Source organism: Pseudoliparis swirei, chromosome 14, assembly GCF_029220125.1.
Source record: "Pseudoliparis swirei isolate HS2019 ecotype Mariana Trench chromosome 14, NWPU_hadal_v1, whole genome shotgun sequence".
Lineage (NCBI taxonomy): Eukaryota > Metazoa > Chordata > Actinopteri > Perciformes > Liparidae > Pseudoliparis > Pseudoliparis swirei.
Window position 1 is genome coordinate 4,369,038 of NC_079401.1, and position 16,928 is coordinate 4,385,965.

General features: G+C 45.9%; 1 protein-coding gene across 7 annotated transcripts in view; it reads left to right on the forward strand.

The window, feature by feature from the left end:
• Nucleotides 1-16,928, forward strand: part of xirp2a (xin actin binding repeat containing 2a) — a 45,200-nt gene continuing 28,272 nt past the window's right edge. The window contains exons 1-2 of one of the 7 annotated variants that reach the window (XM_056430897.1): nt 1-935; nt 13,574-13,670. In XM_056430897.1, the coding sequence (XP_056286872.1) occupies nt 720-935; nt 13,574-13,670 (313 nt within the window). In that variant the 5' untranslated portion in view covers nt 1-719. The other 6 variants (XM_056430898.1, XM_056430903.1, XM_056430904.1 and 3 more) reach the window with 6 other exon arrangements.

Below are 16,928 nucleotides of genomic sequence, written 5' to 3' on the forward strand. Positions count from 1 at the left end.
ATGTGACAAAATAATTACCAGAAAGCACCATTATTACATCAACTGAGGAATATTTCATTTTTGACATGTAGCGTTCGGCCAAATTACTTTAATACTCCAATCTCTGACTCCTTCATTATACTAATTTAAATGTCATTATATTACATAACCAATTAACAGTAACACTTGATTTCATGCATTACTTGTATTACTCACTCCGTTAAAAGGTGCTTTTAAACACCTCAAAATCCACTTCTGTCAGAAAATGAGAAATAATGGTTTACCGTCAGCTTAGCGATATGCTTCAAACTTCTCCCTCCTCTCTCCTCCTTTTTTCCTCTGCCTCCTCCTTCCCTTTTCCGTCACTCCTCTTGGCCTGCCCTTACAACTCGTATCTCAATTTGCTTTTTCCGAGCTCCCATGTGAGTTTACATAGGCTTCTGTGTCTGCACGAGTAATTACAGGGCAGTGAACTTTCCTCCTTTTCTTTTCTCCTCCTCTTTCCTCCAGCCGGCACAACCCAGAGAGCCTCCAGAGCGGCGGCTCCTGCCTCTCCATCTCCGCTCCTCACCCTCTCATAACTCCCTCCGTCTCTCCCCTCGCTTCCTCACCCCCTTTTCCGAATCGCCTCTCGCAATAGACTTTCCGAGCACCGGCCCGAAGAGGAAAAGGCGGAGGTGGGTGGTGGGGGAGGAGGAGGAGGAGGAGAAGGAGAGGGTATATACGGTTTCTCTGCAACAATGGAAATTCAATCAGGAAATGGAGCGGAGGTGGCGGCAGCGGTGTCGGCGACCTCGGGCTTCGTTTCCCGCAGCTCCTCCGGGCCGCGGGTCGAGACGCCAGACGATCCGGCGGCGCTCCGAGAGGACCAGCAGGCGGCGAAGAGGATCGAGAGGTTCGACATCCCACTCGAGAACCTGAAGAGGATGTTTGAGAAGCCTGCCGCGGCGGACACTGTGAGTTCACCGGAGTCTGACTCTTTAGCCATGAACTGTACTTTATTTCGTGCCCGTGAAATTGGACTTTCGATTGAGCGTTCGGTTACTTAATGGATGGGTTTGATGCAACATTTACGAAAAGCTTTTGCGCCCTTCAAAGGAACTTGAACATGCAAGTGGTGGTGAGATCCTGCCTCAGGGAAAACAGATCCAGAGGGCTGGAACTGAACACGACACAGACTTCACTGTTCTTTGTTGTGGACTGAGTCTGTCCAGGGCTGGAGTGGTTGGCTCTACTGTTGACTTGTTTTGGGGTATAGGAACAAACAGGATGTTGCTTATCTCGGAGATTTAGTTGTTCCCGTCATTTCGTTGACCGGTGAAACAAACGCTGACAGCGAGCGTCTTTCTTTGCCAGAGAGCGGGGCGGCCTTCTCTCTCCCACTTAGTTTTTCCATCTCAGCTGGCTTCTCCGAGAGGAAAATCTACGTCCGTTGGAAGTGAAGCGGGTCATTATGAGAAAACCTCCCATTTAGCAAATGTCTGGAAGAAAAAAAAAGACCAGATGACCTACTTTGTGGTCGGACATCGAATCTGACCCCTTGAAAAAGTTCCAAGCCCAGTGGGGGGTGCAGAGAAGCCTTTCGCTTCAACTCTTAAAACGAAATCCTCAAAATCCAATGCATTATGGGGATTGTGATTGTGTGTGTTTGTGCCAATGCCCACTGGTGGCACAGACACACACACCGGCTGCCACTGGCCGACTGATATTTGACACCCTGTTATTTCGGACCTATTTTTGGGGGGCTTTATGGTTTAGCAGGACTTTATAAATAGCCGTGTAATTGGCATGTGGGCTGCTTGCAGGGCGAACCTTCTCGGCCGGGCCGGAGACCACGTATCGGAGAACCGCGGTTCTGCTGGAACATCTGCTGAGGAACATGTCCCAGATTGCTGTGCTTAATGATCCACATCACGAAAGCCTTTTGAGGCTTTTCCTTTTGTCGTCGGTGCGTTTGGTCTGCCGCGGTACGAGCCGTCACGGTCCCGAGATAAGATGCCCACTTTGGTTTTATTATGGCTGTTTCACTCTGCAGGACCCTGTTGACCATTAGGTACACCCTCTCCTGTCTCCAGACCGCCGTTAGGATAATGGTCTGACACAATGTCACTGGGCCTTTAGTGAGCTTCAGTGTTATCCGTCTTTCTTGGTCTAAAACAGTCACACACGGCGTTCAGAGCATCACGATAGCAGCAAGCAGCTACTTATGTAAAGATATAGGGACCTGAAGTCTCTCTCCCTGTGTGTGTGTTGCTATCAGAGCGTCTCCGTGGTTCGTTGACACAGCTAGGTTAAGTGCACGTGCTTTTAGTGCACGTGAAGGTGCCACCGCTCTCATGCCGAAAGTCCCGTGTTTGTGGACCTCCGCCCTCCACTGACATCTGGGCACCAGACATCAGAGAGACGCAGTTAGCAGAGCCACAGACTGTCTTTGAAAACAACTTGGGAGATAATATATCAACGCTCTGTTTACAGCTTGTTTCTGCTGCCCCCTTGTGGCCAAGAAGTCAACTACCGTACCTTTAAATTAGAGGTCGGCAACCTTTCCTCTCCAAAGAGCCATCTTGGAGCCGTATATACAGTCATATTATATACAACTATAGTTTGTTATTCCATTACCTAAACATCTCAGACATTGGGGTTCACCCTGGACCAGACAACCATCACGCTCATTATCACACCGACAATTCAGAGGTCCAATCAACCTGAGCTGCATGGAACCCGGAGAACCCAAAGGGAACCCACGCTGCCACGGGGAGAACGTGCAAACTCCACACGGACCGCCCAGACTGGGATCCGAACCCAAGCCCTTCTGTCTGACGTCTCGATCTGTCGTGATGTTATTCAGTTTGAATCCCTCTTTTGTTAAGTGGGACAGGATGAGAGTTTGTCTTGTGTTCCCAGCATGCCTTCTGTTATTATCATCCTTTCAGGATTCATTGTGAAATAAAGCACTTCATCACAGCTGGTCCACTTCCATCCGACTCACCTCTTACATTTAGTTTTCTTCGACTTCCCACTTATTTACTTCCAGCAACAAGCTGTCCAGCTGGTCCAAGCGTCGGCATGTCACATGCAGCCGTCGGAGCATCTGTTGAATCTTGGCGAGTGCTTATATGTTCCCGTGCCTGTGGTCGGTGTTGACGGCGTGTACGGGCAGTGTTCCCAGATGAGGACCAGATCTCTGCAGCCGGCTGGTTACAAAAACACCACCTGGTCTCCGACTCATCTGTAAGGCTTCATATTTCATAATGCACGGCATTTGTTTCTCCTCGTGCCCTATTTGGTTCATTTAAACGCTTGGATGTCATTGGCCGCGTAACAATGACTGGTGGATTCCCGATGGAGTCCGAGAGCAGATGCCTCATGATGCAACGGTTTATCTCTGAGTGCAAAGAGCGTGCCCCCCCCCCCCTCCTCCTTTTCTTCTCTGGAGCGGGGCCCGATCCTCCAGGGAATCCTGGCTTGTGTTTACAACATCTGGCTGACCTCCTGGTCACGACCGGGGAGAACGATGCACGTGAGACAGACGAGGTGCAACAGTGTCATGTCACATCATGCAGAGTGTGTGTGTGTATGGGGGGGGGGGAGTTCTCAGAAGCACAAACACATGCATGAGCAAACACAGGCCATGCTTCTAGAATGTTGCTCTTCATCTTTGTTACGAGGCAGCGGCTCATTAAAATGCCACGGCACGCATTATGAGTGACGTAACTCGTGGAACAAATGTTGCTGACGCTCGTGACCTGACACTCGGCCAGCGGGTGGCAGTGTAGCACCTGTGAGCCCGACTGTGTTAAAAAAACAGTTTATTTCATGTCGCCCAATATCACAAATCACGACTTTGCCTCCGAGCCTCTTTAAACCAAAGACTTTGAGAAAGCAGGAGGATCGATGTGGGGCTGCTCATCCGCTCGTTATCAGCCTGAGACGATGAGTCATCACCTGGTGGTAATTGGAGTTCATATCTGAGGCCTGAAGGCGTCTCAGACCGACTCTTCTCTGGTGTCTGAGCCGGTCAGATTATCGAGGTTCGCATAATTGGCGGAATGCCTAATTCTGATGTGTTTGGTCATTTTAAATCACGTCATACTTTGCGGTGCAGCCAGTCACGGCGAGCTAACGGGATGACATGGTGCCGTTTGGGGAAGAGGGGGAGAGGGGAACTTATTTTGGCGGAGGCCTCATGTGCATAAATTCAGACGGTGGCACCAGAGGTCTGGAATGTTGCCTCGGTTTATTTTCACAACTCGTAACGTCACTTTAACGACCTCAATACCTCACTACCTCCCCCTGGTGTCATGTCTCTGGCTCAATGGACTGAAAGGAAACTCTCACATGTTTTCTGAAGAGCTTTTCACAAAAGGCTCTTCGACCCCTTTTTCTATTCAATTTGAAAAACAGCAAGTAAAGCAATGCGTTCAGCCCTTTATGTGCTTTTCTTTAATGGCTTTTAAAGTCACCATCCTTCAGCTTTTTGAACAAAGAGATTGAAGGTCGTCACGTTGGCGTGCGGGGAAAAAAATCTCACTTAAAAACGTAATGTTGAAAGATGAGTGCTAGACGCCCTCGTGGTTAACTAGGAACCATTTCCTCGGAAAGGAATACAAAAAAAAACAGAAACCAAACAAACCAATCAGTCAATATTCATCACCCACCCTAAACGCACTTCGTTAAATGTCAAGTAAACTAAAAGCTACGTGTGGCAGCGAGAAATTGATCCAGACTTGATGAGGACACCGGCGTCCTCATCAAGTCCAATGAGCTCGTAAAAAAATTCCATTAACTTTTTCCCCGGCATCTCTTTCGTCTCAATTTCACAGATTCAAATCTTTTAATGGAGCTGGCAGCGGCGCCCGGCGGCGCGGCGCTCGTCTGTTGTGCGATGACGACTTGTTGCTCCGACAATAGTTGTTACGCGGCTCTGGAAACTCTCCGCTCCATTTGACTCGGATAACGAGCCCGGTGTTTGCTTTGTTTATGGATTTTTATAAATTAAAACGCGTCTGCTCTGTATCGCTGTCAATAAATACGACGTCGCCTTTCCCCCCCCCCCCCCCCCCCCACCAGAGGAATTGTGGAAGCATGAGCATGTCCATTCCTCCGTATGCTAATACCCGGGTAACGAATGCATATCCGCGGGCCTCGTTTTCCGTACGGATTGTTGCGTGACTCGGATTATCTTTTCTCTACTCGGACACACACAGCCCCGCGCAGACGTCTATTTATCTAATTAATACCAATTTACAGTTCTTCCCAGAACAATCCCTGGGAATCAGAAAAGGATGAAAAATGTCAACAGTGTTTCCAAAAGGCCAAGATGACGCCATCAAATAACTTGTTTTGTCCAAAATCCCAACGATATTCATTTCAATGTCATAACGGAGGAAATAAACCGTAAAATATTCACATTCAAGAAGTTAGAACTTTGACTTTTCTTTCTAAAATGACTATTAAACGATTCTCAAAATAAAACAACGAATCGCTGCAGCTCTACAGGGAACCACGGAAAGATTCCAAACCCTCTGGACGAAAGCTCAGATTTCATGGCAATCCATCAACAGTTTCCCATAAAACCCAAACCTCATGAGTCATCCTCTAGCACTCTAACCACATGTGGTGGCCATCCATCCAGAAGCTATTGAGAAACTTGGGTCTGGTGAAAAGTAGTACCAGTGAAACCGGCGTGCTCAGGTGACGTGAAGATCACCCGCATGCAGGAGCTTGTGTTACGCATCCGCACCGTTATAGCTCCAAATCCGTGGAATATCAACGATGTCAGGTTCCCCGGTTTCAGTGTATATTTGGAGAGGCTGAAAAAGGAGCCGGATCCCAAGCCACTTCAGAGTCGTCGTGTATTAATAGTCGTGGCCGGTGATGCTGGCATCGCTCACTGAGCATTAAGAGAGACCGGGGGCCTGATGAAAGAGACTGAAATGTGATTTACATTCAGTGAGCATAGGGGCCATAATGTGAAGGATGGGAAGGCAAGAGGGCAACGGGGATGAAGATGGATAAGGAGCGACAGGTTCCGGGGCGATAAAGAGAGATAATCAGAAATGGAAAGCAGGCTCATATTCTAGCAGGTAAATCAGTCTGATGAACAAATTATACTCATGTTTCAGTAATGATCTGCTTCATCCGGCCCCACAGTCTCCCATAGCAACACGGTTTTTCTTTCCTTCCCTTTTCTCATTTCGCTCTTTTTTCCCACAACTTCCTTTTCCCCCTGGAGACCCGCCTGTGTCAGATTGCAGGCCCAGTTGAGAGCCCTGATCATCATGGAGAGAGGCCCGGAATGCAGAACAAGGCGCTCGGCCACGAAATCTGTGGACGCGCGTGAATCTTTTCCCTTGAAAAATCCCGTTGCCTGAGCTACCGCGCCGTTCCGCGACCTTCCGACCGCGAGTAGCGAGTACTTTGCTCAGCGCCGCCAGCTTCTTCCTCTTTTACTTGCCAAGAACACAGTTTGTCAATAGTTTTTCTCGGGCCAGAAAGTGACCGTGGAGATTCTCAGTGCGTGACTCGTCTCTCTAAATACGGCCTAATTGGACATTTAGCGACGACAATGGAGCCGTTGCCGTCCACAAAGCGGAAGGGTTTCTGCCATTACTTTCGCCCCCAGGAGGAATGGATGCACTCGGACAAAAGGTTTTATCATTGGGTAATAAAAAATACTCATAAATTAAATCAAGTACCACCAATTTCACATTTCACAGCTAGCTAGCGGGACTTTGGTGCTCGCGAGCTGGCTAGAAGACCGGCAGCCAGGTTGGTTTACTTCGCCCTGTAGATCTAATATTCATGAAGACCTTCAGCGGAGCCTAGAGACTCCAAGTAGCTCGTAATGATGCCAGGAGAAACTATTGAAGAGGGGTGGAGGAGTGCCAGTGAAATGTTTGTGGCTGCAGGAGTAAATACTTTACAAGCTGTTTTAAGAAATCTTCTGTATACATTCATCTGCTGGGTTATCATGGATTCATCAAACATAAAGTTCAGTACTACATGCCACCAGCTGTGGAGACATTGGTAGTCTATTTATGAAGCATTCTTAGTTCGATGTATTTTACTTGTGGTTTTGTCTGTATTTTATTCTATTTCAATGTTTTGTACTATCTGGACCGTGAGTCTGAAATAAAAGTTTGATTGGCGTAAGGTGAATATACAGTACACATCATTACTGGGATCATATATTCAGTGACCATAGATTTAGCTTGAAATGTCACGATGTTCTTACATAGGTACGTTATCGTAAGAATGGACAGAAAGCTACAATTGCCATTTACGTCAGTATTCATACGTTTGTTAATATATATATATTTATCATTCCTAATATCATGAGCTTTTTGCATAAATCTAGCACACCTCCAGGGTGCATTAATGGCCCCTTAATGTGCCTGTGAATTGGGAGTTTTTGCAGCCAGAAGCTTTTTCTAAAAATTCTCTCGTTCTGGGTCAAATGTGTCATTAGCAAATGAATGGGCCCAGTTGGGGAAGCTAAATGGCTCTCCTCTGTCCTCTCCTTTAAAAGCCTCCAGTGAGCACGACACTTAACTCTGGAGACAGGTGTGAAGCAACGAACGCTGCGGAAAACACTTTGTCTTGTCGGTTGGTGAGTGAGTCAGATATTCATTTTTTTACTGTTCAGGCCTTGTGGCAACAGAGAGACGCACATCCGAACTCATCAGAACATCTCCGTGAAAGACTTGAGACTCTGTGATGTAGGCCGACCCAAACCTCCTCCTCATGCGCCGATATCTTTGTTACCTTCGCATTGAAAATGCGGAAGGTTATGTTTTGATCGCCGTGTATTTATTTATTTATTACCTTCGCATTGAAAATGCGGAAGGTTATGTTTTGATTGCCGTGTATTCATTTATTTATTTATTTATTTATTTGTATGCGTGTTACTCGCATAACACAAAAAGTATTAAACCGAATCGCATGAAATTCGGTGGGATGATTGGTTATTATCCGGGGACAATTTTATTCGATTTTGGGATCAATCGGGTCAAAGGTCAAGGTCATGAAAAGGTCAACATCTTCTTTTTACCATAGCACGGTCAATTTCTATCCAATTGGCATGCAAGTAATGCCAAAATGTTCATAATTCAATGCCCAATCTTGTGATATGCGAAGGTATGCGCTCTACCGAGTGCCCGTTCTAGTTTTCATTGTTTTTACGAAGATTCAATGTTCTAATGTGTTAACTATGGGGGGGTTGGTTCTCTCAGTAGAATCTTTACTGCTGCTCAGGGAAACTGTTTAATCATTGGCTATAATGGTCAACTCATCCTCTTTATTGGAAAAGCATTTCCATGTTGCCAATACCCTCTGCTGGCGGTCCGGGAGCAAAGCTGCCCCACGAGGAGTGTGAGCAGAGCTAAATATAGCAGCAGGTTTAGTCATAACCTCCAACCGCTCCACAATGAAGCCGCTCAGAGGGCGGCAGCAGACAGCGCTGGTGGTACCGGGCAGACAGGTGTAAAGGTGTGTGAAGGTGAAGTCTGACGTCAGTTCTGTGAAGTTTGACGTCATCTTTCCGTTGGAACCGTTCAATAATAATAATAATCATACAGTCGTATCAACTTGGACTTTTTGCGCCGTTAGCTAATAGCAAGCCGCCGATCTCGGATCCGGTTGTTAGTGGCGACAGCATGACTCAGCCCCGGGCGGCCATCTTTAGTGGGAAGATAGCAGCTATGAAGAGTCTCAAAATGAACAAACGGAAGTCTTCTCGACGGACCCCGGTAGTTGTAATTCCACCGCTTGGCCGCCGTGTGACTCAGAAGTGGTTTTATTTCGAACCACGTTGGAAACAAACGAGGAACTTGGCTTGGCGACATGGTGAAAAGTTGAGGAAGTGTCCCGCTGCTCCGGGGATACAGCAGGCAGGGCGCAGATGGCGTCAACACTTTGTCTGTGACAAAACACCTTGTTTTTCTTTTGGATTCAGAGTGATGTCTCATTAATTCGTCGTATTCCATCGACACAACGGATTTACGCCAATCAGCATTTGAAATAAAAGTTTTCTTATACTAAAATAACTGGACATATAGACGGGGGTCGTATGGTCATGGAAAACCTGGAAAAGTCATGGAATTTAAAAAAAGGTTATTTCCAGGCCTTGAAAAGTCCCTAAAATGTTTTTTTCCTAAAGGTTTTGTAAAAAATCCTGGAAATGTTATATTTATATGTTCATTTACGTGGTTTGATTACAAGAATAAGCATTTCTATAAATATTTATTCTTGTATTCAAACTATTGTCTCATTCATTTGTATCATTTAAGGTTATATTAATTACTCGTGTATACGCCGAGATTTCACACAATGTTTGGTCATGGAAATTTGCTTTAAAGTCCTGGAAGCTCATTGGTCAACACGTGTATGAACCACTAAGAATGATGTTCATTGAGTCGCACGTTGCAGACCATATGCTGTTCTCAAGTCACCAAGCGTTCAGCCTTCCTGTGAGACCTCAACACGACGCCCGTCACAATACTAACAGTCCAGAGTGAAGATTGAAAAATATATCTCACCTAGGTTTTTTTTTCTCTTCCTCACCTCGCTCTTTGAATTCAATGCTTTTCACAGCAGAATGACAAATAGAGGAGAAAGCGTGGCGCTGTTTGTCGAGGCGCCCCAGGGGAGGAGGGCTCTGACGGGGCCGCCGGCACAGCTGAGGGAGGACCCACGAAACGTTGCATCATGCACCCACGCAAACACTCAGACACGGGAGGCGACATGTTTTCTTGAAGATACCCTCTCTTTAAGCATTCATGTGAATCGTACGTCGCTGCAGGCTTAGTCCGGGCTGCCTATGTCTGTCCGTCTGTTCTTCTCTTTCCGTGTTCGCCTCCTGTCTTTTCTCCGTGACCTCGGCTGCTTGTTTGACTTTCAGTTAATTCAAGGCTGGCGTAGGAAGAAAATATGAAATGACTATTACCAAGCAACCGGCAGCTCCCTCTCTTCCCTCTCGTGTACTTTCACACTCGTCTTCTCCTCTTCTAGTGCTTGAAATATTGAAGTGCCTCGAGGGATGGGGACGTCGGTCCGTCGGCCATTTCGGTCCGGACTGAAATATGACGACTTTGGGTTTTTCTCTGGCACCACAAGCAGGTCGATGTTTTTACACGTCGAGTGAAATATCCCAACATCCACAGGATGGATTACTGCAAACGTTGGTACCAACACCAATCGCTCCCAGAGGATGTATCCGACTGAAGGTGGCTGACTCTTCTAAGTTTTACTTATACTTAGTTTTTTGACCAATCGCATACAGCGCTAATGCCATTAGCCATTCCCGTTAGCCTCAGCTGCATTCTATGTTGGATGCTAATTAGCACATGCTAACAGACTAATCTACACTAACATGATAAACATTGTACTGCGAGAGCATGTGGACATCTATCCTGTTTCATCATCCCGCTGTACTCCATGTAATTCCTGGTTTGTCCTGTCGGTACAAAGATCACTCCGAAACACTTTAGCAACTTCCAAAACCATTTTCTCCATCACAATAAACATGGAGCTTAAAGAGGCACTTTTAGATTTAATTATGCTTGAATGCCTCGCCATCAATCACCCGGCATTCAAACTCACAGAAATACTCTTTGTTCCCTTATTTCATATATTGTCCATCTTTTGTGTTGGGATACTGCAAACAGCTGTCTTTCACCTCGGCTCTACACTGTTCCACGTTTAAAAAAAGCCAATTATATTGCCAAACATATCAAAATGATGTGGGTAAATGCGAGCTACGTATATATGAAAGTAAACGGGCTGAAAGCCGATTCCATCTTTTCATGCGTATCAATATATTTTCTCACAAGAACCTCCTTCAACCTGCCGCTCGCCTCACTTGATGAACAAAAGCCCCTCGCTCCGACATTCACACGTTCATGCTCATCGATTTCATTTACACAGCATGAGTGATAGAGGCGTCGCCGCGTCCAGCACAAGCTTTCAGTCGGCGTTATTGATAAAGCAATGTACAGCAGGGGAGCAATAATACAATGTGTGCATGCATATACACATAGCACACTGAGTTATGATCAAAGGTACAACACTTTACATCTTTTCCACCATCAAATATTTTTAAAAACGTCATGTCGGCCGAGGCCTTCCGGCCCAGCGCTCTGAACAATGGCAGCGGGTCAGGCGCGAGTCCAAAGCAACCGGTGGCCTCGGGTTGGCGAACCCGTACGGCGGCGTTTCCCAGCCAGAAGCACCGCCTCCAAGAGCCGAACCGCACATGTAAACACAGCGTCCGTGTCCTCACGCCCGGAATGCACAAAGCGCTGTGCGGCGAGGGATCCTTGTGATTGAAGCCGCGGTAGCCAATCAGTGAGTCATGCGTTCCTTGGCGGGTCACTTGGCGGGTCCAGTGCTCTTCCGGCGGGCACTAAATGGACCGAGGACATGGGGGGAGGGGGGGGGGGCTCATCACTGAATGCATTTGTGAGAAAATTGGCAAGAGCAGGTTCAGAAACTGGGGGGGAGGGGCGGGGAGGAGGAAAGAAAAGCTCGCCATGCCGCCGAAGACGGAAAGACTGAGAATACGGATGGAGAAAGACGAGTAAAGAGATGGAAAAGAACAGGAACGGGGTCGCAATCCAAAAAATAAGATTTGTTCTGAGGAGTTGAGCTGGGCTCTCCTCCAAAGAATGTCACACCTGATATCGAACCCGCCGGTCTTTATGGATTCGCGCTGCTGCAGCTTCTCCAGCTTGAAAGCACTCAAAGCGACATTCTCAAGCTATTTAAGTCCAAAGTCGTGGCAGCAGAGACGGAGGAGCAGCTCCGAGTGATACCTACATGATCAACAGACACCTGACGGGTGTCCTTGAACTGCACACGACAGCTCGTTCGATGTCGGCAGTCTTTTTTTGTCGAAAACACACTGGCTCATGGTGGCCCCCCGGGCTAGCGGTGTACAGTTTTCTGTTACCATGGTTTCCCCATCACAGGTCCGAAGGGCCTCTTTGTGGGCGTCTGTCACGTGTGAAATGGTCCCAGATGGCGTTTGAAATATAATGTTTTATATTTTTTATTCTCAATGTTTTCGACACATTCCACAAAGCACTGTCCCTTATTAATAACTCTGTCAGTCTGTAAGAGGTCCTCAGAGACCACCGACGCCACCCCTCCCCCGCTCCTCTGTTCCAGAGACGACATATGGCGGGGGCTCGAAGCTCGGTAGCAGTCGCTGACGGCTGCATGAGACGTTGGGCCGTGACACGGCTGCTGTTCTTCCGGTTATTGTATTTCATAAAATGGATAGCTGCAGTTTGGTGGAATCGTATCAGAAAACATCCGGTGAACTCACAACTGGGTCTGTTTAGACGCCGTACCAATTGATCGTAAAGGATCCACCGATTAGCTGCTGTTGGCAACAAAAGACAATCCTTGCTTATCCGTGATATTATTATGATTAATATTGTTATTATTATTATTTGAGCTCATTATGCATTAAATACAGCAAATTACAATCTCTTTATTGAGATGTAATAATCTCAGGTTAGGCACAATTGCAAACTTTTTAAAGCTGATAAATGGGTTACGGCTGTTTGGGGAGTTTTGGTCGTCAAGTATTTAGTTGGCGTGCCCCAGGGTTCCTTCCTGGGTCCCCTTTTGTTTTGTTATATACTTCCTCTAAGACAACCAAAGAGAGATACGTGTTCCAATCCCTTTTAATGGCTTTTATTCAGTGGCATCCACATCTGTAACCTAATGAACTCAGGCCACCACTAACTCACTAACCCTCTCTCACACTTTCTCACCATCCACATCGTGCACTTAATCATCCCCAGAGCCAGTTACAAAATGCTACGTTTAATACCAGCATTAAAACACCGTGCGCTGGGGTGCTGCGTTTGGTAGCAGCACAGTGTGCTCACTGATTTGAGCTTCATTTAATGTGAATGCTACTTCAGAGAGAGAGAGAGAGAGAGAGAGGAAAAGATTATGCTTGTCTCCCTGTTTTGGAAAGTATGCAAATTACCGTGCATGTCTGTCAGGGATTTTGTTAAATGGGATTTTTGAGTATGTTTTGTCCTCTGGTGCATTTCTGAAATTATGGTTGACACCTTCCTCAGAGAGAGAGAGAGAGACAAAACTAGACAGATATGTGTGTGTGTGTGTGTGTGTGTGTGTGTGCACCCGCACCAAGTGGTTATGCAGAGTCTGTTCACACTCCACGGTGCTCGCAAAGCCGCTGTCGGGAAAAACGCTGCTGGGAATACAAATGAAAGACTCACACACACACACACACACACACACAGGTGTGTGTTTGTTCCCCGCACGCATCATTTGCAAGTGAATCGTCGTGTTGCTCATGCTGACAAAATGCTTCCCGGGGAACAACAAGCCTGTGCGTACCAAGGACACGGCATTTACCGCCGACGTACCTTTATCAATAGAAACGGTTACGGCGAGAGTGACTGTATTAAAACGTAACCGCGGGCTGTTTGCACGAACTCTGCAGCCAATGAACGCTGCTCAGTGTGTTCAAGGTCGAGCCGCTTTGCACTTACACACGTGTGTTTGTGTGTGTATGTGTGTGTGTCTCTCTCTCCCTCGCTCTCTCAACCAGGAAGGGACAGCCGTCCACGCCTCCCCGTCCAAAAGAGTGACGTCCGGCGATCCCACACAGGCCGACCCGTCCACAGATCACACCACGGCCGCTCTTAGTGAGTACCTGCTTGTCCGTCCGTTTTTTTGAAAGAAGGTTTTCAGAAGGCGTCGTCTCAGCATATGGCGGTGGAGGCCCGCGGCGCCGCGATTGCATCACGGTATGGTACGGTATGAATGCAACGCGGTGTCACATTTGTTCTATGAGATAAACATTTGGCAGAAAGACGCTTTTGAGAGGCAGATTGTTCATTGTTAGATAAGGCCGCCTCCCTGGCAGCTTTTTTAATGGCTCGCCAGATACCGAGCTTCCATTTCTGCGATAGCTACTCTGCGGTGGCTACCTCCAGTTTGTTTTCCACGGTAGTGCACACACACACACACACACACACACACAAACAGAAGGTACAGTCCCGTTGGTACGTAGGATCATAAAAAATAAAAATAAGAACAAGTGTTGTTCTTCTTTTTAAAGTATGCAAATATTTGGGTTATACGAAAATAAAATATTGTTTTTGTTCGCTACATAAGGAGGGAGAAGCAAAGAGAGAAATAGGACTGTCTCGTCTTCGGTAAAATAAATATAACCTTGAGATATTCACAGTTTTTATTGAGCATTAAACCACTATTTGCTCGGCCCCACGCACGTCTGTCCGTGTGATGACGATGCAAATGCAATTTGAAAAGAGAGAGACGACGAGAGCGCTGGTGACTTTAAGAGTCCAAAGTGATGGAGGTGACAGCACTCAAAGTGCGCACACACACACACACACACACACACCCTCGTAAACTCAGCCATGCGTGTTCACACCCGATATGTATTCACAACGCAGCCTGAGAGCCTCTCTCTCTCTACTTCCCCTCTAAGTCCCTAAATCTCCATGCCGGGTCTAAAATTGGATCTTCTCGACAATCTGTTGTCGTGACTGAGCGACGACTTTTGTCTTTGCTGACAAGTTGTCAGCGAACGACGGCGCTCCATCTGCAGGAGGTCAAACGACTTGAAGCGATGACATAACTCTTTGAAACGGATGCAAAGCTCGCCTCTAAATCTCCACGCTTGTTTACTTGTTTCCTCTCGTCTTACACCGCGCCGCTTTCTGGCACACGCGGTAGCGGGAGTTAAATGGGAATGCTCTTTTTATTGTTGTGTATGTACATATATATCAGTCTTCGAGACGCACTCTGCCCAAGATAATTCCTTAAAGTGGGTAAATGCTGCCAATTTGGAGATGGATTTGCCAAAAGACGTTTATTTTGTGTGTTTTAATTCATCTCCTCCCAGATTTTCGTGCCAAATGACGATGTCTTTGTAATATTATCTCGGGAGGAACAAAGACGTTCTTCCTGTCAGTTGCTGGTGCGATGCCCTTCGAGGCTGTTATGCAACACACGTTAGCACGAAGGCGTGATTGATGCGTGGAAATGGAAAACTGACGTTTGGACTATATTATGCATTAATGTGAGGCTGGCAAGTGGCTCCTGGTGAACCAATGAAATGACTTTAAAGATGTTCTTTATGCACGGTAAACTCTGTCAATGGGTGGATGACGGACACGGTTTGGTAAGATGTGTTATTAACCATCTTTTTTATTATAACTTTTTTCATGATAGTATGAGATATGTCTATTTAAAGTTGGAGACTGATCCAATGCACTTTTTTTGTCAAATTCAGTGAATATCTCCTTTGGTTCACCAGCTTCATGGAGGTTTTTAAGTTGAGCTTTAAATGTTTGTTCATACAGATGCAACCTTTCATTTATTTCATTTATTGAAGAGCAAACAGTTTTATGATCACAGTAAAAAAAAATTATATTAAAGGGTAAACGCCAGGAGATTTGAATTGAAGCAGGACATTTCATTAGATAAATACATTTTGGACCTGTTATGTTTTCTTAAATTCAGACTTTTGGATTGAGGCCTGAGACAGTTACAGTGTGTGTGTGTGTGTGTGTGTGTGTTTGTGTGTATGTGCGCGAGTGTGTCAAATAAAAACTTAACTTAATATAATCAGAGGTTTTGCTGGTATGACCAGTAGTTTATGGTAATCTAATGTTAGCCTTAGCTTTAACTTAGCTTTAACTTAGCTTTAGCTTAGCTTTAGCTTAGCTTTAGTTAGCAAACTTTAGACACTCCACATTCCTCACCGGTGGACTTGTGTGTTTGTTACATTCAAACGACTAAAATGATTGTAAAATCTTTATCAGATAAAATAGCTATCGTAGAGAGAGTCTGACATGCAGTTGCTACTTGTGGCCACAGGTGGTCGCTGTTCAGCAAAAGATACATCGGAGAAGTTTGACATTTTGTGAATCATGCACCTGTGAGCACCTCTGGAGCTCAACACACAGATTGCTCAACCAACCCTCTGAGGGGAAGAGTCCTTCTGTGAAAGATTGCTGTTTGTTTATTTCCCTTATCTTTCCTTGTTCTCCTTTAAAGTTTAAATGTCATTTAATTAGCCTTTGTGAATGCTTTAACGACGGAGGCCTCGAAAGGCCAAACGGAGACACTTTCTTTGACACACACAGTCCACACAGCCTGGAACTCACACAAATACCGTGTTTGGCTGAATATACGACGGCCTATATCGCAGGATGAGCTCCATTCTTCCACCGGCTGTTATTGGAAAATAGATTTTGAAGATGAGAAAGCACTTCTAAGATGAAGAGTTGCTTTCCATTCAAACTGAACACACATTGCATAATAAGTAGCACATTCAAACTTTCTAGTTTAGCATTATTCAGGCTACAAACTCCTTTAATGCAACGATCTCGAACACCAAAGAAGTGAAAAAAGGAAATGGCTGGGAATTTGTAGCATATTTAGATTATGCTAAATACCCCATGACTCATAAGCATTGATTAGCACATCCCAGATACCATTTAGACTCATTGTTATATTACATGGAACACTTAATCTCTTTATTGGCAATTTACTCTCACAAATTGAAGATATTTATCACATTCAGATGTTTTTTTCTCCTGAAGTTATTTTCGTTGGATAGCCCTTGAACTTCACTTTGGGGATTTTCTGAGGCCCCTTCATTGGGTATTCTAGCGGAGTATGTTTATTTTCCGCGTTAACAACAGGAAATCCATGTGCAATTTCAGTGGGATTATCAGCAGAGTGCAGCCTCTCTATAAACCCGATAACCACGCCGCCGAGAACACCTCGTGTTTCATACACAAGGTCGACCGACAGTCCTAGAGCACATCGTATGGAGGGAGTGAACTTAAAGACTCCCGGAGCTGGATTCTCACTTCTATTGCAAGGTTGGAAAAGAGTGAACATGAAGTCACGGATTTAAAAGAAGA